This window comes from Mustela lutreola, chromosome 13 (assembly GCF_030435805.1).
Source record: "Mustela lutreola isolate mMusLut2 chromosome 13, mMusLut2.pri, whole genome shotgun sequence".
Classification (NCBI taxonomy): Eukaryota; Metazoa; Chordata; class Mammalia; order Carnivora; family Mustelidae; genus Mustela; species Mustela lutreola.
The window spans coordinates 52,590,953-52,613,754 of record NC_081302.1 but is presented as its reverse complement, the minus strand read 5'-3'; the positions used below and the strand labels follow the sequence as shown (position 1 = coordinate 52,613,754).

Here is a 22,802-nt window from a genome sequence, read left to right as displayed (position 1 = left end):
GGCATCAAAAAAACACATTTGAGTTAATATTTGACAGGAGATACCTAGGTCTATAGGCAGCTGCCAGAGTGGGGCTCAGTGACAAGGTGTGAAAGTGGCTCAGGTTCCTGGGTGTCCTGACCCTTCTGGGGTGGTCACATGCTCCCTGGCGGCTTCCTATTCCTGGAAACTATATGTGGGGAAATCCCCACTGGGCATTATAAGAAGCCCCTGGGCTCTGCAGAAGCCAGGGGCTCCAGTTAAGAGCACAAGATGACGTCAGGCCTCCTCTGCCTCCTAACCCTTCCATTCGTCCTTGGTCGGACCCCAGGGGATTTGGAGCCCCTGATCCCAAGCACCCCCTCCAGTCCTTTCCCCGACTCTGTGTTGAGATCCGGCTTCAACAACAGCTTTGGTCCCAGCCTTGGCTCCGTGTCTCAGGTGAGGATGCCCCACAGTCCAAGAGCTGTGTTCATTCCCTTCTTCTTGCTTTTTGGGGATCTGAATATAATTTCATGGATGGCCAGTCCCGAGTACTCTAACAGATTTAGAGCTCCCTTTGTTACCTGCTGGTGCCCCGGAAATGAATGAAAACCTGGGTAAAAGAATGAAATTGTTTGCCAGGGAGATGACATCTTGGTTCTTCCGCTGGGGGCTTTAGGGAAAGAATCCAAACTTGAAAGAGGTTCTCAAACTTGGCTGCAACTTAGAATCAGAGGTTGGGGGTGAGGGTGAGAGGGGGACTCTAAAAATAGAGATGTCCAGGTTCTATCCTAGATGAGAACTCTTAGGGAAGGGGCCCTGCCAACAGAAGATACAGAAAAGTTACTCTGGTTTGCTGCCCACTGGGGACCCTGAGGACCATGGAGAATAGCCCCGAGGGAGTGAGAGCTACAGTGCTCCAGCTGGAGCCCTGAAGGTTTCTCTGAACCTAGTTTGTGGAGGAGGTGGATGACAGAAGTAGGGAAGGTCTTTAGGAAAGTGCTCTTATGTGTGGATATGTTCCCAGAAGAGTATTAAGTCTCTTCGATGTTCCCCATAGGGAATCATAAAAGCCATTTCCAAAACAACAGCAGTAACAATAAATAGGCAAAACAAAACATACAACAACAGCAAGAACCAAAGAATGTGCTGGAAAGGGACTGTCCCAACTAGGCCGCATTACTAGGCTGTGTCCTGAGCCTCATTCCTTGGGAGCTGAGACCTCTTTGTATCGTCTTTGAGTTGCTGGGAAGAGGCAGGGAGCTGTGAGACTTTGGGGTCAGGAGGCATTTCCTCATTCCAGCTCATGTGGGCTCTGGGCCACTGTAGGAGCCCTGCTCTGTAAGACCCAGGCTTTCCTTGCTGCGGTGTGCCCTGGGATGGAGGAGCCTTAACTTCCCCAAAGGCTGTTCCTGTGCACTTTTATGATCTTTATTCACAGGTGAGGTTGCTGCTGACGTGCTTGAGTCTGAATGTAAGGGTCATTGGGAAAATGGGAGGAGAAGGCTTTTCTGAAATTTCCTTCTTGCCATCAGAGCAAAGGCAAAAGCAGCGCAATGCAGGGGTGTCTGGGTGGCCTGGTGCATTAAGCACCCAACTCTTGATTTCAGCTCAGTTCAGGATCTTAGGGTCATGGGATGGGGTCCCTCATTCTTTTGGGGCTCCTCACTCAGTGGGGAGTCTGCTTGTCCCTCTCCCTCTGCCTTTCCTCCTGTGCACACACGCTTTCTCTCTCTCAAATAAATAATAAATCTTAAGAATAAAAGAACAATGTGGGCAAAGGAAACTTGTTGATTAATGAATGGTTTGGGTAGGGCCCAGATAGAAACTGCCACAGCAATGTTCACTGAGTGCCTAATAAATGATGGGGCTCGCTTAGTACATAATATCATAGAATGTGTTATCTTATTTAATGCGCAGAGATACGTAAAATTAATGGTCTCATTTTAGAGATGTAGAGACAGAGGCTTAAAGAGGTGACATCAATGGTGTAAAGTCACTAAGCCAACAGATTACATAGCTCAGACTTAGTCTGCCCATCCTCTTCTCCATCTTTCCCTAGGCAGCCTTCTAGGTTTTGGGGCAGTGGAGAGTAGAGATAAAAGCTTATTTTGAAGAGGAGAATAGTTTGGGAATCACAGATATGCCCAGATAGTCTTCGTAGCCAGAAATCAGATGCATTGTTTTATTCCATGATGCTAACAAGTAACTTCTGGGGACAATTCGAACTGGCTGACTTTGAAGAAAGAAGTTAATGATAAATAATTTATTTTGAAGCCTTCATCATCTATCAGAAACCAGCAGTTGGGGATGATGACCAGTTAAAATAAAAGAAAATAAAATATAGGTCAAGAACCCAGGAAATCCAGTATGTCTGTTGTCTGGTAAAAAGATAACTATTTAAAAGTAGATAAGGACTAGTAGTTAAATTGTACTTAGAGGTTTTAATTTCCTTCCTGGTTTACTTATCTCCCTCTGGTGAGTCAGTATTACTACCCCAACTTCTTTTTTATAGCAGGCTAGGTGTCACTTCTACTATAAACCCAATTTTCTAGGGCTGGCTGTCAGCTTGATGAGCTCTTTGGAAAATGGTGGAAAACCCCTTTATAACTGTCATTGAGCAAGCTCCAAACGTATCATTTTCTGTACTTTGAAAATGTTGAGTACCATTATTTTATGCCTTGAATCTTTACAGGCACTTAGACCTGGCTGCTAATTAGAGCCAATTGCAACCTTAAATCACAAATGTGAGTCACACCTTCAGCTCCAGCACTCTGAGCGAGCGCTCCACATGCCTCAGATATCCTCCTACAAAGAAGGAGCCGATATCAGGGTCCTCATTTCACAGACAAGAGAAGGCGCCATGTTTGTTCTACACGGTGACTGGCAGAGTCAGAACACGAAGTCGTGTGCTTTTGTCATCAGGCTAAGGAGCTTGAGTTTGTTGAAAAGAGGACAGGAAGGCTCTCTTGTGACAATGGGCCCGATTCACTGGGCAGGAATTGGGTCTTAACTTGTCTCCCTAATGCCACGGCCTGGAGAGCTGTAGACACCAGTAAATGTTAATTGAACACATGCTGCATGAGACCCCATCAGTGTGAGGTGTCTTATAAGGTACAGAGGGTCCTATTTGTCCCCCACAAGGGAGATTGCAGACCCTCTCAAAGGCCAAGGGGACAAGAGCATGTTTGTGTCTCCCCTTCTTCCTGTTACACTCACGTAGAGTTTAAGCATTCGCTGCAAAGAGAGAGACCCGTCACCATTAGCTTCATTGTCTTTGAATGTGAGGAGCAGAAATATCTCTAATGGGAGACACTGATCAAACTTATGGACCATTTTGATGTCAGCTGCGCACGCTGGGCTGATGATAAGCAGGTTGGAAGCTGGGGAGTCCAGAGTGCTTGGACAGAGATGTTCAATAGAAGACAGTGGAATGGCTGTCAGCAGGGCTCATAATTATTTGCCTGCCTTTCAGGTGAACTTCAGGACTCAAAGTTGTTAGCTGGTGGTTTCTAGTTGATTGTCGAGAGACTGTTTTGATGATCTCCACTATTTTCTGATTTGACAGGGCTTTTCAGTGAACTCTAAGAGTGGTTCAACCCTGTCTTGTGCGGCTAATTAACCTCCCCTTGTCAAAATGCAACACAAGACATTTTTTTGAGGGTAGACAGTTGGTATAATAAGCTGGTTTTTTTGGAAGTTCACGCTATGTTGGTCCTCCTGTAAAAGCCTTGGTGTGCTTGAATGGGAGTCTTTCTAGTTTCGGTGGGAGTGATAAAGCTGCTTCCAAGGGAAGCTGGTCTGGCAGACTTCTGGGGTCGCTCGTCCAGGCCTTCTTCATCCTGGGCAAATACCCAGCCCTGGGTTCAGCATAAACCTGCTTGTCTCTCCTCCTAACTCCCCAATTCCTGTGGGTTTGGGACATGATTGGCAAAGGGAATTGAGACCAATGTCAAGAATTTACTTGGAATCTATATGTATATAAACATTGTGTGTGTGTGTGTGTGTGTGTGTGTTTGCTCATCCTAAAGAAGATTAGGTTAAATTGATAAGCAATTTAGTTGCAAAAAAGTCTGAATTAATTGGTCCAGAGGTCACTGACAGAATACGTCTTGATTATGGAAGCATCTAGATCCAGCTTGTTTGGAAATCACGGAGGTTGATACATACTAAATGCACAGAACACCCCGTCCCAGCTGCAGCCAGCTGACCTCCTAAACTTTGAGAGGTATGGCCTCATCTCTTCAATTTCTGTGAGCCATTGCTCTGCCCTTGGTAGTTTCAGAGACATTTCAGTCTCAGGTCCACAGGTGAGCTTTGGCCTGGCCATCAGATGAGATCATTGTAAAGCTCAGGCAGTCGGCTGCCAAGAGTTCCTCTGGAAGGCAACAGTCGTAATAAAAAAAAAAAAAAATGTTAATCTTGCTGGGATCCCCTTGGGGAAGTTCAAAGGGGACAAAGGAAAAACAGGATCTTTCAAACCTGTCATTTTAAAATATGCAGCGGCACCAAAGTGTGAGCCTGAATATCTTAAAGAAACATCAAATATTTTAAAATGACTTTTCTGCAAGTGGTAAGCTGGAAAACTTAATTTTTTTTTGCACAAAACCTTCAAACTCCCACATTATTCAGTCTTTTAAAAATGGCTGGTTTGTTTCCATTTTGAAGCATGTTAATTATGTAACTCCTGGGTGAAGAGAGGATGTGAATTTTCACTGTATATTTTCTCTGTAACCCGTATCCATGATGGTTTTCCATATCCATGATACGGTTTTCCCATTCCATTCATTGGAAGGCATTGGGTTGGGGTTAGGGAAAAGAAAATGGGTGCATGGAAGGAAAGGGAAAGTGACATTGAGTGATCACCTACCTCATGCCACGGACTTGGTTTACATTACGTAGTCACTGTTGGGGATGTCACTGTGAAGCGGGTTATCTCTATTAGACAGCTGAGGAAAGCAAGAGGACTTACAGAGGGTTCGTGTCCACTAGGTGGTAGAATCGGAATTCAAATGTAGGTTGCCCATCAGTTCCTTCTCTCCCTTTCCTTATGTGGGAACAGTGATAGTTTTCTTGAAGCCTCCTCAAGAAAGGAGAATCTTCCTCTAGGTAGAGGAGTCTGACAGTGGCTTAGCCGGGCTGGTGGAGATGTGGCAGAACTAAGTATAATCACTGCCTGGGGAACATGGCAGTTTTAGCTTATGTCTCTGATCCTCTTCATTCATTCATTCATTTATTAAATATTTATTTATTTTAGAGAGAGAGTGAGCGTGAATGGGGAGAAGGGCAGACAGGTAGAGGGAGAGGGAGAGAGAGAATCTTAAGCAGACTCTCCACTGAGCATGAGCCTAGAGGGGCTCGATCTAACCCTGAGATCAGGGTTCTGCGATCAAGACCTGAGCTGAAATCAAGAGGCAGCCGCTTACCCGACTGCACCACCCAGGCACTCCGATTCAATTCATTTATGTATTGGACTCCACTTGCTTACCTCTGAGCACTCTTGACAGGCCAATTTCTGTCACTCCCGTTCCCAAAAAGCTCATTTCCCAGCTTATTACTGATGCTGAATTTATTCCCGTTTACAGTCGCTTTCCAATTTCGCCGGCTTCGAGGATGACCGTGGCACCTGCCAGTGCTCCGTGACCCTTCCAGACACCGCCTTTCCCGTGCAGAGAGTGGAACGCTTGGAAGTCACGGCTCACGTTCTCTCCCAGAAGTTCGAGAAAGAGCTTTCTAAAGTAAGCGTTGCTTTTCTTCCTCTTCCAACCAAATCTTGATAGGAACAAACCAACCAACAAAACAAAACCCTTTTTATTGGGACTGGATAAGCAGCCTTCTTCATGGTGTCCAAACCAGCACGCTCGCCTCCTGTGGTGGCATTAGCATTTCCTTTACCGTATGCCTGCGGAGCTCTTTAGAGCAGGAGAAATGAGGACGCAGGAGGAAAATGGGCTGGAGACTGTGAATGCCACGGATAAACTCACCTCAGTATTTTGCACGTGTGGTTGGAAAGAAGCCCTGAGCTCTCCCTGTGAAACCCAACCCTGCAATTTTTATGTGGTTGTTGGTTCTGTTGTTTCTTCTTCCTTTTGGTCTTCTTCCTCGTCTTTCTTCCAGCTTTGCCTTGTCTTTCCTTCCCCTTCCCTGGTCCATCTTTTCTAATCTTTCTCCCTTTCCTTCCTATTTTTTTTTTTTTTAAATCTTTGTTTACTTTTGGAAAGCTCCCACCTCCTTTTTTTCCCTCTTCCTTCTCCTCCCCCTCTTGGAAGCTTGTCCTCTTACCTTCCCATCTTTCTCCCTCTTTTCCTTTCTCTTTTTCTGATTTTCTCTTTCCAGTTCACTCTCTTCCCTCCCTTCTTCTGTCTCTCCTTCTAACTCTCTCTGTCTCTGTGTGTCTCTTTCTTATTCTCTCTCTTGTGTGTTATCTATCCTCTGCTGTCTCAGCTGGAACATTACATTAGATGTGTCTAGCATTAGACCGAAATAGAAGAGTTCTCTGGGAATTTGAGTCAGTTCTAAGAGGTCATGCAGCCTTGGGAAAAACCCTGACTCCAACCCCCCCTCCCCCATTACGACTTTTCTCTAGCCTGAGGAAGTCATCCCACAGGGTTTGCCTTTCTCTGAGCTGGCTGGAGCAATGTGACCTGGCATTCCAGTTTTGACCCCTTCTCCATTTTTAGTCAAGTTAAAAATCAATTAGAAAGGCTCCCATTTTCTGCACAGGTGAAGTCCAAGCTAGGCTATAATCACATTATACATTATTTAATACAACTCCATTAATTTACAAGGAGCTCTGGCTTTCCTACAAGATTCCAAATAAGTTTCCCTGAGAAATTTCAACGTAGCTCCCTTAACATCTAGCACAGTTATCCTTTCAGACAAAAATTATGATGAGGCTGAGACCCTGCTTTCAACCTGAATTGGTAGATAAATATTCTGTGTTTGAATGAATGTCCAGGAAAATGTGTTTGACTACACTAGGAACCTAGCTTCTTAAGAAATAAAATGTCCTTGAATTAATCAGCAGAAAAGGCACAGCACTAAATTATAAATTCCAGTCATTAATATTCATAGCCTTATTCCAGCATAATCAAGTACAGTTAAGAAGTTATGCATAAAAACATAACAAGTGGAGGAAAATCCTAAGTAAAGATCTTTTCAGTTAGAGTCATTTGCTTTGAAATAGTGGAAGCTGCTGATTTGCATGTCTTCTTTGCTGGCAGGACCGTGAAGGGCAGTTTGGAACCCCATGCTGCTCCGGAAAGTGTGCGACCTGCTAGGGTGCAGAGTATGGGGACATTTCATTCCAGTCCTGTAAAGGGGGCAGGTGGCATCTGCCTTGCTAATAATTGGCTGGAAGGAAGTGCAGAGTAGGTGGGAGAACTTTTAAGTCTGAAAGCATAAGTAGCTGGACCTCAAGAAATCCGCGATTGCGGCCTAAGAAAGGAATTGACTTCCCTGTTGAGATTTGCATCCTAAGTTCTGCATGACGGATGATGGTAACAACAGTAAGAACTGCTGCCTCTTGTGCTTTTCCAGAGGCTTCTGGGTCTGCTCTACTCTCAAGAGACTCATTAAGGCAGATGGGTCAGTGTTCTTCCCATTTCAGAGATGGAAAAATGGAGGTTCATAAAGGTCAAGAGATGTAATTGGACAGGTCATCCCTCTCTTGGCTGGGTGAGGCAGCTCAGAAATTTGGGTCAGCAGAATCATCCCAGCTCCTTTTCTCTGGGCCGTGCCATTACCAGCCTCCGAGAAGAGATGCGGGAAGTCAGTCATGCCTTCAATCCAGACTTATCTCTTCAGCAGAGGGCTTTTGAATTTGCAGGTGAATTATTACAGCTGTCCCTAAGTCGTCTTGAAAATCACCGTTTACCTGGAGGCCTGGAGGGAATGCCCGACTGGAAGCGCTGGCAGAAGGGGGTTTTGACTGCTTTGCATTGATGCATTATCTGTCAGTACACAGGGAAGACGGCTCTGCCTCTGCATAAGATGCTGAAAGCATTTTACACTCTTCTGTTGTTTATGATATGTCCTCTTGTGCTGGTACTCAAGACGGGGTGACACAAAAGGCAGCTCAGGATTTTCTTTCTACAGCCTTTGGGGCAATTTATTTAATAGGACACATTCGCTAGTGGATTCTCATGCGCAAGAAGGTTGAGGCAGTCTGGGAGACATTTAGGCAACTTAAAACGAACAACATTGATTGATTGAACAATGTCTTGTGTGGTGAAATATAAATAAAAAGGTCAGATGGAAAAAAACCCTGAAATCACTGTTTCTCTAATAATTGCTGCAGTTTATAGACATCCAGCAAGTGAGGCCCCTTTAAAAAAAAAAAAGACTTTATTATTTTTAAGTAATCTCTGTACCCAGTGTTGGGCTTGAACTTACAACCCTGAGATCGAGAGTTGCATGCTGTACTGACTGAGCCAGCCAGGTGCCCCTAAGTGAGGCTCTTAATATGCATTATCTCTACTCTTTCCAATATTCTTGTAAGCTTGATATCTTTACCTCCAGTTTATAGGATGGAATGTAGGCTTAGAGAAATTAAGTGATTTGCCTACTAAGTACTGAAGGCAGATTTGAGTTTAGGTGGCTCTAGCTCCAAGGTATCTCATATGTCTTCACCATCCACTCAAGCTCAACTAACTTTGTTAAAGATATATTAAAATAATGGTATGTTGCCAACTACATTTATTTATTTCAAATAATCTGGCCATAATTGTGACCACAGGTTTTGAGGCAGAAACATGAGCCAGACAGATTCTTTAGTCTAATAGCTGGCTGTGTGACATCCCTATCTATTATGAGACGACATTTACTGTGCAGAACAACAGACATCCTAAAGTGAACCCCCCCCCCAAAAAAAAGTTCAATTCTTAGAACTGACCAATGATGTAGTATATGCATCACAAACAAAAAAACATGGAAGCTTGGAATGTTAGGTTGGTGGTCTGAGGGCAAGCACAGATGATCTTTAGCTCAGACTTGTAGTGATGAGGAGCTTGCAGTAAAGATGTTGACACACGGAGGTGTCCTCTTAGGCCTAGATCTGTAGTCTTGCTGCATATCTCTGGGCAAGTCGGGTTGCTTCTGCTGACATTGCACTTCCAGGGAGAACTGGATGCTCTCAGAATTGCCCATTGTCAACGCTAGAGAGGCATATATGTAAAGGAGAGTTTGTGTGAACAATCTACTGAAGTCAAGAAAGTCCTCAAATTCCCTCCTGCCTTCTAAAAAATGTTTTTAGAGAGTGCACGCACGTGCCCAAACGGTAGGGGGGTGGCAGGGAAGGAGAGGCAGAAGGAGAGGGAGAGAGAATCTCAAGCAGGCTCGGGCTCCATGCTCAGCATGGAGCTGGGCCGGGAACTTAATCTCACCACGCTGAGATCAGGACCTGAGCCAAAATCAAGAGTCAGATGCTTACCCAACTGAGCTATCCAGGTGCCGCTCCCTTCTGCCTTCTTAGAACTCCGTGGAAGATTCTGATTTTCCTAAACATCAACCATCTTTCCTTTAAATATCAGCAGAAGGAACCTCAAATTTTCTCTCAAAAAGATCTGTAGAGACCTCATTTTGTGGCTGAACAAGGGCAGGCATGCCACGCATTCTCATAGGTGGCAAACTCTAGGTTATGCCTTGGTTTTCAGCGAGAATCTAGGAGAGCCACATTTTATTTAGCAGAGATGACAGTTGGATCACTCGTTTCTGTAGAACAACAGCTGTGATGTGCCACCAACATGTTCCAGGAAAGCAGAGGGTGTTTCATGTGTTCCAAGAGCTGGCAAGGCCAAATGCCAACAAGAATACTCATTTCGCAAACTTCCATTTCTGCAGTGGATTGGTGCTTTATTATTATTATTACTATTATTATTATCACAGGCAAGGTTTTATGCTTGATTTTTATAGAAATTAAAACCTGGCTACCTTGTATTTGCATTTATACTTTTGAGAGGGGGTACTCGTTAGGAGATATATATATATATACATATATATATATATATATATATATATTTTTTTTTTTTTTTTTTCCTAACCTCCTTATCCACCAAAATGTCACCAGCCTTATCAGCCTCTGAGTGATGGCACAGCGGATGTCAGTGAGCATCAGTTGCCCAAGGAAATACACTCGCAGTGCCAAGGGCTGCATTTTCAACTTTCATTAAAATCCTCTTTGCCTGAAGCCGTAGCCCTTGAGGTCTGTGGCCTATGAGTCTGCTCTAATTTGCACAGTGGGGTTAAGTGGAAGGGCTAAAATGACAGAAGTTAGGGCTGCCTTTGGTATTAGGAGGATTATAGGCCAACATCTGGCTCAGAATTCATCCAGGCCCCACGGATCAGCTACTTGACATTAGCACAGTTTGGGGAAAAGTATCACTTATGTTCATATTTTTAAAAAGAATGTAAAACTAGCAACTTTTAATGAGCAGGTCCTTAAAAAAAGGCAAGGCATTTCTTTCAGAGATCAGATACAAAAAAGAACCACCAAATGTGTTTATTGGAAAATCCATTTGGAGATTCCAATTATACACTAAACCACAAGGGAATTTTTGCAAGTATTTTAACTTAACGATCAGACATTCAAATATATGCGACAAACGTGTAAAGGTCTGATTGCAATAATCAGTTCTTGGAATAAATGTAGGTGCGTTTAATGGAATGTGCACTTGACAGTTGCATATACACTCATGTATTATAGAGTAAAGTTGGGTCTTTATGCCACTTTGTGAAAGGTAGAGGGGCTCAAAACTCAATGCATGTGGCAGTGAGAGAAGGAATTCTACTTAGTGCATTTCTCCCTCTTCTAGAAAATATTTAAATTTAGAGCAGTGTTTCTAGATGGAGGGAGGGGGTTGTTGTTGGTGGTGATTTTGCTCCCAGGGAACATTAACAATGTCTGGAACATTTTTGGTTGTCACAGCTGAATGGTCTATGGGTGTTACTGGCATCTAGAGGCCAGGAAGCTGCACCTCCCCAACCCCTGACGAAAGAATGGTCAGCCTAAAATATCAACAATGCTGAGGTTGGGAAACCCTGATTTAGACACAGTGTATGCATTGAGGGCCTGGTTGAAACCAATTTAGTCTGGAGACCTAATATCTTCAAACATTAAAATGGAAATTAAAATATACTTGTGCATGATGACTCTGAAGCTAAATTATATTTGGTCTAGGCTAGTGCAAAATCCACCCCACCAATTGTAATAATTTTTTTTTGTTTGTTTGCTTTAGGTAGACTAAAAAAACCCTACTCAAATATATTTTTGATCCATTTCTTTACCAAAAAAGGAAAAGAAAAAGATTGTCAGCAATCAGATAGTCCCCAGGAGCTTGGCAGTGGAGGAAGACTGCATTGTATCACTTTGGGAATTGACTTAGCTTTTATTTTTTTATTTTTTTAGAGATTTTATTTATTTATTTGGCAGAGAGGGATCACAAGTAGATAGAGAGGTAGGCGGCGGGGGGGGGGGCGGGCAGGCTCCCTGCTGAGCAGAGAGCCGGATGCAGGACTCGATCCCAGGACTCCGAGATCATGACCTGAGCTGAAGGCAGCGGCTTAACCCACTGAGCCACCCAGGCGCCCTTGACTTAGCTTTTTGATTCCCTTTTAGGTGAGGGAGTATGTCCAGTTAATCAGCGTGTATGAAAAGAAGCTCTCCAACCTAACCATCCGAGTAGAGATCATGGAAAAGGATACCATTTCTTACACCGAACTGGACTTCGAGCTGATCAAGATAGAAGTGAAGGAGATGGAGAAACTGATCACACAGCTGAAGGGCAGCGTTGTTGGAAGTACAACTGTGGTCAACCAGCTGGAAGTGGAGGTAAGGCGTGAGCCCCTTTCTGAGAGCTTTAATAATAAGTTCTCCTCAGTGGGCAGGTGCTGGGACCAGGCCACAGCTCTCTTCTGACTTCCAGTTCTGCACTTTTGCCTGACCACATGGCATGTTCCGTGTTCTGCTTTCCGTGGACATCTGTCTTTGAACCTAAGTTCAGCGTGATGGGACCATATTCACTGAGGAGCAGGTGTCATCCAGTCGTCCTGCCCCAGAACCAAGTGGCCTTTAAACGTCTCTAGGAAGGAGATGCTATAATTCTGAACAACTCCATGGCCAGGTTAGATCAGGTGCCTTCTCTGTTCTGGATGTATGCTCATGGGCCTAGAAAACCACAGTTTACCTGATTTTGGACTTGCTTGGTCTGTTTCTCCTCTTGAATGATCATGTGATCCTTGATCCCTCTTGGAACCCTTCTTCACATACTGGCAACCCTCCTTAAAGGAGTCTCTTGTGAGTATGTTTTGGTGAAGCCTTTATTCTTCATGGATAAAGACCATCGCATTAATGTTTTGGCTGAGTAATTCACATCAGTGAAAATTTACTAGAGCGGTCATGACATGAACTACAATTGAGAATTCTAGTTACATATTTCAGACTTGAAGATTTCTCTGGTGCTCACCATTCATTAGAAACTTAATTATAATACAACATGAGTAAACACGAGTTTATAGGGAAGGTTATTAGAAACGAACTTTAATGGACCTCTGTGGATGCTTAGACTGAGCCTGTGCTCTATTATTAAATCTGTTAAAATCTTTGCCATTTTCTTCTTGTCACACACATCTGCCTGAGATGTGACAGGCGTTCACGCTAAACCATAAAATGTATTCTTCCAAATGAAACCATTCAGGAGAATCTCAGGTGTATTCTCTAGCAATGTTTCACTAAGTGACAAATTCCGCCCTGGAATGTTTATGAAAGAAATTGCACAATAATATAAAGTCGCTCTGAATTTTTATTTCCTTAGATAAGGAATATGACTCTCCTGGTAGAGAAGCTGGAGACGCTAGACAAAAACAACGTTCTTGCCATTCGCCGGGAAATCCTGGCTCTCAAGACGAGGCTGAAGGAATGCGAAGCCTCTAAAGGTGAAAATGTTCCTGCCGCCCCGCCTCCTCCTGCCCCTGGTAAGCATGAGTTGAGCCTGGCCCAGTTAGGAGCTAAGAGCGGGGCGGAGCAGGGATCTGGGATGGCAGTGGGGAAGAGAGGACGGGCTGGTGGCGGCTCTGAGCTTCCTCTTCCGTGCTTGGAAATCTCTCCTTAAGTAGCTCCACTTGCCATCACGTTCCGGGGCTCACCGGAAAAGCACCAACAATGAGTTGATTTAAGACAAGAGCCACACATTCCACGTGTCCGCTTTATGTTTGCTAATGAGAAAACCATCTCTGTGGTGATGGAGCTGTCGTCGGCGGGGCTGGGTGAGAGCTTCTGGAATCTGCGTGGCATCCGTGCCGTGCTGTGTGATTGGCTCCTGTGGCTGATGACCTGGGGTATGCCTTCCTCCTCTCCTTCCCTCCCTGCTTCCATCTCTTTATTTTTCCTTTATGCTTTCCTTAAATCCACCTGCTGTTTAGCATGTCTTGGGATTGAGGGAGGCCTTAGGACTTGCAGGTGTGGCGGGCCATCCCTCCCGGACGTGAGTTCCCAGAGGGTGGGGATGGCCTCTCAGTCTCTAATGATTATCCTTGGGGTTAGGTGGAGCCTAGAAAGGGTGCTCTGTAATACTTCCAGGAATGGAGGCCATAGAGTGTAGGGGTCAGGAGTATGGCTCTAGGACCCCAAAGACCTGAGCTTCCCAGCTATAAGATCTTTCATCTCATCACTGATAAAACGGGAGGAGCATACCACCTTGCAGGGTAGTCATGGGGCTTAATGAAACCAGTCTTGGGAAGCATGGAGCTCTACGACGGGCACTTATGCCTTGGAATGGGTTACCATGATTAATGATGATAATCGAAGTGGAAACCTTGCTGGGGACAGGAGTGGTGCGGGTCCTGGCGTGCTTTGGCACACCCTCCAGGGGAGCGGAAGCCTGCCTCTCGGCCCCTCAGCTACAGCCCTGGCCTGGAGAAGCCCGCTCTGCGGGTCATGAGCGCCTCTGCCTGGAAGGGGCCTGTACCTTCTCATCCCGTCGTCATCAGCTCTTTTCCTTTTCATTAATTCCTCTTCCCACTACCTGTTTCCTCTTAGGCTGTGTGTTTCTGGGTCCCCATCAATGTCACTGGTTTCTTTAAGGCTTTCTGAGACACGGCCATCGTCGTAAGCCTCTTGGTGGTGTTCAGGAGACCGATGCTTCCCTCTGCTTTGCTGTCGGTCTGTCACAGTAGGACGTACAGAGGAGGTTCAGGACGAAGGCCGAGCCTCGGCCTCCTTAACAAGCTACGGTTAAATTCGGTCTGGGATCAGCCGTCTCAGTGTGTGCTGAAAATGGGAGCTTATTCTGCGGGGCCACGCAGCGCTCGGTGAGGCCAGGGGCAAAGCAGCAACAAACCCTAATAACACCTGAGCAAGGCTTTCTCCCTTTCACCCTTCCGTCCCATCCTGCCCTTCCTTCCTTCCTCCCTCCGTCTTCCGTTCTTTCCTCTCCCGTCTTCCGGCTTCCTTTCTCCCCCTTCTCTCTTTCTTTCCCTCCCTTCTTCCTTCCTTCCTTCCTTCCTTCCTTCCTTCCTTCCTTCCTTCCTTCCTTCCTTCCTTCCTTTTTCTCCACAGCAGATTTTCCTCATGGCATAGATGTTTCCAGCACAGTTTTCTCTGTATTCCTTAGAGTGAAGACATTTTAGAACGGAAAGGGACATTCAGAGCAACCTGGCTCAGGTCCCTCGTGTCTCCGGAGGAGGGGACTTAGGTGGTGAGGATGCTGCTTTGCCGAGGCCACACAGGTGGTTAGCGGCAGAACTGAGGCGGACATGTAGTGCCCCTTGTGCTCTGTCGCCATCAAAGGACCTAACGTGTCCAATGGCAGTAACTCAAGGGTGGCAGTGGGAGACAAAGTACACTGTTTGGTATATCTAAGGAGGACAGCGAGTGAGTCTGTTAGATTATTTTTGTTAGATTTTTTTTTTTCTAGAACTTTCCCCTAGGTCCTCACACTTAGACTTTTGTGGGCCATCCCAGCCCAGCGGTGTTGTTTAAGCAAATTGGACCCAGATTTCTTCTCACTTTCCCACAACCTTGGTAGTACCTGGATCTCAGCCAAGCCACTTGGCCCTCCTCCAGCTTTGTTCATATCATATTTATGATGTTTATATTAAACTGACTTTTTGTCATGTTTTCAAATCAATTTCTTTTTACTTGCTCTCTTTCTGTTTAGATTGGTTGATAATGCAGAATTGGAAACTCCCTAGGCACCACAAAGTTGTGAGCCTGTGGAGACTTTAATTAAAGTTACTCACTATTATGGGACTTTAAAATCTGGCCTGTCTGCTTTTTTTCACTGCAGAGTTGCACAGAACAAAAGGCTGCGCGCAAATCGCAGCTATAAAGCAACTCCGAGTTCTCTGGGCCCCTCCCCTGCAGTCGCCGCGTGCTTCCCCCATGGTCAGCTCGACTTAGAACCAGCACATGGAGTTAGGGCTCGATAAAACATGCTTTCTATTTGGTTTATGCCGCAAATGCCATCCTTTTCTGCTTCATTTCATAGAACTTTCTAATATAAAATAATTGGCCTTCTGCTCATTAGCTTTTTGTTTCCTGAAAACAACTGACTCTTTTTCTGATCTCCTCCTGACTCTAAATGATGGAAGATAGGCAAATGTACGCACTCCCTCTGGGGTGGACCGTCATCGTGCTTGGCAGTGACACCGCGTTCTGTGCTGACCCATAGAGGCGCTCCGTGAATGGTTGATGGAGGATATGGGGTGACCTGCTCAAATCCCAAGCCATAGGAGAAGCAGAGTGTTGGGTTGTATATATCCAATAATTCAGAGTTAATTTGGTCTTAATTATTTTATGATTATGACCAGGTTAATTATCTAAAATGATCACAAGTGAATTGTATTCTCCTCTTCACTCAACACTCAGTTGTCCAGATTGGAGATTGCACTCACAGATTCCAGATTAAGTTTCCTCTGCATATAGTCTTTGGTGTAGTGAATTGTATTCTCCTCTTCACTCAACACTCAGTTGTCCAGATCGGAGATTGCACTCACAGATTCCAGATTAAGTTTCCTCTGCATATAGTCTTTGGTGTAAAGAAAAATGCTACGAACCATAAGACTTTTTTTTTTTTTTTTGGTAGTAAAAATTTTAATCAGATAAACTAAAATTTCTTTATGGGTTGTAATTCTGGAGTTTGGCACCGAGCTGCTAACTTTTTTTTACCCAACCTTCAAAATTGGGCAAGAAATTTGAATTCCCATTTGTTGATGCAAATTAAAAACTCTCTGCTACCTCACACACACAAATACAACCATGAAGCTTTAAAAAAAAGCCAAGTCAGGGAATGTGACAGTCTTATCTTGTGGCTTCCCAGGGTATTTTTAGAATACCATGGCCAGATCTAATGAATTACGTGAGGAGGAGATTACCAACCAAGGCTACCCTTGTGTGAAGGGTTCCTTGTATTATGTTCTGTGGAGTGGATACAAGGCTTTTTGAAAAACTAAGATATGTAGCAGAGTAGAAGTCTGGGGTTTTATAAATACAGTAAGCTGGGTTTGGGAGATTTGACCAGTCTTTCCTTCCCTTATTTCACAATCCTAATTTGGTGCCCCTGCATGGCTGGTCCTGTTTGGGGAACCAGGGTTATCAGGATGGCTCCAGAAACCTCCAGAAACCAGTCTGTAGAAAGGGAGACAGGCAGGTGAACCTTCAGTTCCAGTGTAGTGTGATTATAATGCTGATGGTTACCAGTTATTGACTTACCGTACACGAGTTCTCACTCTTCTTATCAGTTACAGAGGAGGTATTAGGGTTTGTTTGTTTCTTTTTAACATAAGGAAGCTAATGCTCAGAAGGTTATATATAACCAGTAAGTACTGGAGTCGGGATTTGACTTGGAATCTATCTGCCAATATTTCACTCTACCAGGCTGCCTTCCATAGATGGTCTGATAGCGAGGTGCACCTGTGATTCCCAGAGTAACAGGAAAGTTCTGACAACTCACCAACCTGATTAACACCAGGTTATCTTGGCTTCCTTGCTTGTGGGGTAGCTGAAAGGGTGTTTTTACTCTTGTTTCTGTGGCATGTTCTTTTCTACCAGAAAATGCAGAATAATTCATTGGTCTCTTACATTCTTGGTTTATGGGTGGGCATGGGTGGTTGTCCCAGGGTCAGGGGAAACTTGTGATGGTTGAGGAAGGGAATGAAGTACCCCTAAGGCCTTAAAATGAAGGGGGGGGAGGGTAAGAGTTAGGGAGGGTTGGGAAAAGCTTGGCATAGATGGGGTGAAGACAGTGGAGGCTCCTGCTGGGCTGGATGAGCAGTGGGCATCCGGCTGGCTGTCAGTTTCAGTAGTGTTTCCAGGATGGCTTGCTGCCAGGAGTCGAGGAAGCCCACCATGGCCTTTTCTCTGGTCTGTCACTGCTGTGGTCACATCTGTAGCATTGGCAGCGCTGCTCAGTTCTCCTCTCTTTTTCCACTTCCTTTGACCATAGCCAGAGCCCTAAAAATGGTCCAGAAGACATCGAGAAGAGGGGTATGACAAAGGACAGGAGAGTGTTTAAGAATGGTTGGAGGGGCACCTGGGTGGCACAGTGGGTTAAAGCCTCTTCCTTCGGCTCTGGTAATGGTCTCAGGGTCCTGGGATCGAGCCCTGCATCGGGCTTTCTGCTCAGCGGGAATCCTGCTTCTGTCTCTCTCTGCCAGCCTTTCTGCCTGCTTGTGATCTCTGTCTGTCAGATAAATAAATAAAATCTTAAAAAAAAAAAAAAAAAGAATGTTTAGGAATGGTTGGAAAGTAAGAAACAGAGATTGTGGTTTTAAGAGTTTTGGGATTTATACCAGGTACAATTTTTGATTTCCTGGTCGGTGTGGAAGATGATGAACCATTATTATTATTATTATTAATGGCAGTAGAAGTAGTCATTTTTTAAAAGATTTACTCATTTATTTGACAGACCGAGATCACAAGTAGGCAGAGAGGCAGGCAGAGACAGAGGAGGAAGCAGGCTCCCTGCTGAGCTGAGAGCCCGATTCATGGCTCGATCCCAGGACCCTGGGATCCCACCCAGGTGCCCCAGAAGTAGTCATTTTTAAAAGAAGTTTATTTTGGTTCCTTTATATCTAAGGATTTCCACATCCAAGGCAGAACAGTTTATGATCTTTAACCCCTTGCTAATGCTTGGATATGTTTATGTATGGTAACTTTCCCTTAAGTATTTTGTTGCTATTGTTTTGGGATACTTTCTTTCCAGGAAAGCAAGATTCAATTAAGCAAACAATTCCTAAGTCTTCCAACCTGCAAGAAAAAACATGATTTTCTTTCATTTCCTCAGAGTGAAATGTAGTTAAATAAATAAGTTCTTGGGAAGACATTTTAACTAGAAAATTCAGTTTGTAGCATATGGAAACTCAAACAGTTTTTGTTATCATTAAACTGAACACACCGCTAACTTTATTTTAATAATTCATGCATTGTTTCATAAACAAAAGCAAACAAGCATTCATCTGAGAGATCACTTTTAGGAGAAGAAATAATAATTTATAATTTTATTTATTATTTCTTTGGTAGAGAGCAATCTCTTGGCTGAACACACGTTGCTTTTTTATTTATGAAATGGTGCATGCATTATTAAAATAAACCTGTGACTGTGTTCTGCTTAATGATATGCAAAATTTTTTGAGGTTGGGTACAGAATGGTTTCATTTCTCTACCTGTTGTATGGTTGGCTGGCTTTCCCACCAACTGCGGATTTATGAGAGCATTTAAGGAGCATATATGTAATTCTGGGACCAAAAAGCCCCAGCAGATTGGAAAAGTAAAAGCAGGGTTTCTAGTAATGGTTTCACCTCTGAGCAGACCTTGGGTAAGGAGGGGAGAAGGGGGGGACATTTAGCAAGGAGAGAAATGGGTCTTTCCATATCGGTCAGAGGCACAGACTTACAGGCAAAGCTTTGCTCCCCCTTCACCAGCCCTTCTCCCCGCCCCCCTGTGATAAATCAGGTAATTCTTTGGAGCTCTGCTTTTGGTTCCAGCTCCCACCATGTGCTCTCCACGGCTCCCTGATTCCATCCCAGCATTCAAAGCCAGATCGAGTGATTCAGGCTCTGTTCCTCCTTCCCTCACCTGCTCTGCTCCAGGCAATCGGATGAGGGAAAATGACCTCGAATGTACTTGAAGTTGAATTTTCTTTGTCATCCCAGAAACAATGTTACCTGTTTGTAAAGGGTATTTATTAAGATCCCAGAAACTGTGTGTTCAACTCTGGATAGTTATTATAAAAATCCTGGAGGAATTTTATTTTGTTTTTGTAGCTCAGAAACAGTTTGGCTTGGTAGGCATCACAGAGTGCAGTGTGAAAGCCCAGTTGCCCAGCCCGGGTCACTTGCTGGTGTTATAGGGAAGGCAGATTTAGGGCTCCAGTGAGTCTGGTCCCACGGCGGTGTCCGACGGAGAAAGGTGAAGTCCTTGCCTGGCATTCTGTGGCCCAGTAGGATATGTGGTATGAACAGCAAACCTGCCTTATCACTCAGCAAGATGTTGCCACTATGTAGTGGGTTCTGCCTTGGGCACAGAGCAGGCGATATTGCCCCAAAATTACTTCCACGGCTTCTCAAGGCTGAAATCCCGCCATGACAGGACAATCGTTTTTGTGTCTTTAGAGCACAAACTTCCTCTTCTGAGATTGGCTTGGGGGAACACTGGCATCCCCTGTAGTTATGTACTCCCTGGGGTTCCAGGGAGGGGCAGAAAGGTGAAGGGCATGGACACTTGCCTAAGACAGTCTCCTCCTTTATCACAATTGTCCTTGGTCCTGGGGGCATAGAAGGCTTTATGGGAAAAAAGGTAGGGTCTGGGATGACCTTGCTTTCTTGATTGCTCTGTAAGAAAGATGTAATTTAAAAAAAAAAATTGCAAAATGCTTTCTGATAGAAGACAATCTATTAAATCCATCAAGTCCTCCTTTCCTCTTTCTGGGCCCTCAAACCTTTTTAGTACAGCTCTTGGCAGCTTCAGCATCCCCATTTCCAAACTGAAAGCCCGCTCATGGAAACAGAAGGTGGTTTTCTCCAGAGCCCACAGCGGGTTTGTGTTGAGACCGACACCGAGAGGGTTTTGGCTCTTCTCCCTCAGAACCACTGTCATCACTCAACCTTGACAAGAAGAATCTTTATGGATTCCTTTTGTTCTTAGGGTATGAAACCATTTGTGTCTTATTCGTTTTTCTCTAAGAATGCCCTTTCATGTTCTTGTTTGTACAGGGAGCTGTGGGCACGGCGGTGTGGCGAATATCAGCAAGCCAAGTGTTGTTCAGCTCAACTGGAGAGGGTTTTCCTATAAGTATGGTGCCTGGGGTCGGGATTACTCTCCCCAGCATCCAGAAGGGGGGCTGTACTGGGTGGCCCCTTTGAATACAGATGGGAGACTTCTGGAGTATTACAGACTCCACAATACACTGGATGATTTGCTCTTGTACACAAATGCCCGAGATCAGCGGCTCGTCTATGGCCAAGGCGCTGGTATCGTGGTTTATAACAACTACATGTACGTCAACTGGTACAACACCAGAAACATTGCCAAAATTAACCTGAATAACAACAGGGCTGAAGTGACTCAGACTCTCCCCGATGCTGCCTATAATAACCGCTTTTCGTATGCTAATGTTGATTGGCAAGATATTGACTTGGCTGTGGATGAGAATGGCTTGTGGGTGATTTATTCAACTGAAGCCAGCACCGGTAACATGGTGATTAGTCAGCTCAACGACACCACACTCGTGGTGCTGAACACTTGGTACACCAGGCAGTATAAGCCATCTGTCTCCAATGCCTTCATGGTATGTGGGGTTCTGTACGCCACCCGCACTCTGAACACCAGAGAAGAAGAGATTTTCTACTACTATGACACAAACACAGGCAAAGAGGGCAGGCTAGGTATTACCTTGCGTAAGGTGCAGGAAAGAATCCAGAGCATTAACTATCACCCTTTTGAGCAGAAACTTTTTGTCTATAATGATGGTTACCTTCTGAATTATGATCTGATCTTTAACCGGGAACCCAAGTAAATGGGTGAGGTTGAGAGAGGCAGAGAATGTTCTTTAAAAAAAAAAAAAATGGTCTTTTTCACTTATTTAGCTATCTGCAGGGGGATTTGGAAGTGTGTTTGCTTAGTAGTGATATTTGGGAGAATAGTTCTATCACGCTGGAGTCTTGGGATATTTGCCCTGGTCTGATGAGCTCTTTTGGAAGCTGTCTGCCTCCAGAGGTACATTTCCCTACTGGAAAGAAGTTCATTCCAGGGTGGTTGCGAGTGGGGAGGTATAGGGGTAGTGTGGGTCCCAGGAAGGTGTCAGTAGTCCAGGCAGCATCTGGAAAGGAAGGAACTCGAAGAGAACTCTGCCTGGCTTTTGGGGATTCTTTGTCCCAACATGTCTCAATGATCAGTTCTGCCCCATGTAGCCAGGCTAATTCATCCGTACTTGGAAGAAACCTGGGCTCACTTAGGCAGATGGATACCTGGAGCTCCTTGAGGGATCGAATCTCCATCTTTGTTTTTCTTCCTAACACCTGGAACGACGTTTTATATAGAGCAGATTATAAAATGACGTTTTATATAGAGCATGCTTATATCTGTAAAACACTTAGAGTTTTCTAAAGAAAGGCTCTTTTATGCATTAGGTTGAACACTGTAAATCAGTCCCAGCTGGACCTACAGATGAGGCTCTAGATTTTTCTCTGCTCCCTCTGTCCACCTAGGTCAGAGTCAGGAGAGCCTTCCTACCTCATAACTTCATTCCAAAGGCAGCTCAGAAGATTAGAACCAAACTTCCCAGTTGATTCCCACCACCCCCATCCCCCACTCTCCCCATTCCCTACTTCCTGCTTTTTATGAAAATTAACCATTTTTTTATGGCATGGATATAAGAAAAACAAAATCATGGTTTTTTGTCTCTTCATGAAGTTTCATTTCCATGACTCTAAGACTGTAGGAAGATCACATGGCAGATGAAATAATAGCATATGTGGTTATATCAGAAAGCCCTTGGAGCATATGTGACACTTGTATTAAGTCATATCAATTGTTCCATGCAATTTTTGTCTTTGTTTAAGCCTGGAAGCTGTGAGAAAATGAAGTTTTTTGAGGAAGAAATATTAAAAAAGAACAAACACTGATAGTATCTAGCAAACCAGTGCAGTTTGAGAACCTTCCAGGTGTCTGTGCTTCTGTGCATTTGGGTGGGTTTATCATCCAGTCTTGGTCACTTTCCTTCGATGTTCACGAGTCCAGTCTATCCTTCAATGCTGTAATCATCCCCTTTTGATAAACGATTAAAGTGTATTTTGGTAAAAATGTTGTCTTTTGTGTTGTTTTAAACTCTTCTGTTTTTATTATGATAAAACCCCTACTAGGGTAGTCTCTACCTTGCTGTGAGATGCAGTGTGGCTGCCTAGAGACAGCAATGCCCAGGAGATCACACACCTTACAGCAAAGAGCATCAGGAGCTTTTAAAGGAGTCCAGAGGCAGGGCTGGCTCTTTAGTTTTCATTTTCCTTTAAAATCTGTTCTTTCTGGCAGCTATTTTTTGTATGAGACTGCACTCTTTTCTTTTGGGATATGACCTTATGTACTTATTAATTTGCATGACTGATCTGATTATTTCCAATGTTAGACTGTATTTGTGTGGCTTATGTTCCTTTTCCAACTGAGCTATTAACATGGGTCAGAAGCCTCCAGATCTTCCCCAAACAGAAGGTCTTGGACAGAAAGCAAAGGGACTAACGGGGCTGTACTAGAGAGATAGATACCTTTACCAAAGAGAATGCATAAGGGGACAGGTGACCTAGAGCTGGAACGATAGACAGACGAGGCTAGTGTAGTTAGTCTTACAGTAACGCTC

At 44.4% G+C, this 22,802-nt stretch overlaps 1 protein-coding gene across 1 annotated transcript; it reads left to right on the top strand.

Moving 5' to 3' along the window:
• The first annotated feature begins 202 nt into the window (after window positions 1-202).
• OLFM4 (olfactomedin 4) lies at window positions 203-22,255 on the top strand. The gene is made up of 5 exons (XM_059144484.1): window positions 203-420; window positions 5,547-5,699; window positions 11,576-11,788; window positions 12,771-12,930; window positions 20,167-22,255. Exons 1-5 carry the CDS (start codon window positions 253-255, stop codon window positions 20,967-20,969), a joined length of 1,497 nt encoding a protein of 498 aa, XP_059000467.1. The 5' UTR covers window positions 203-252; the 3' UTR covers window positions 20,970-22,255.
• The last annotated feature ends 547 nt before the right edge of the window (window positions 22,256-22,802 follow it).

What these genes read in the sequence shown, in the direction of transcription:
- OLFM4 (XM_059144484.1), top strand. Translation starts at nt 253, where the DNA reads ATGACGTCAGGCCTCCTCTGCCTCCTAACCCTTCCATTCGTCCTTGGT. An exon ending in GCCTTGGCTCCGTGTCTCAG is followed by an intron (nt 421 to 5,546) that starts GTGAGGATGCCC and finishes TCCCGTTTACAG; the next exon opens with TCGCTTTCCAATTTCGCCGG. An exon ending in CCCGCCTCCTCCTGCCCCTG is followed by an intron (nt 12,931 to 20,166) that starts GTAAGCATGAGT and finishes TTGTTTGTACAG; the next exon opens with GGAGCTGTGGGCACGGCGGT.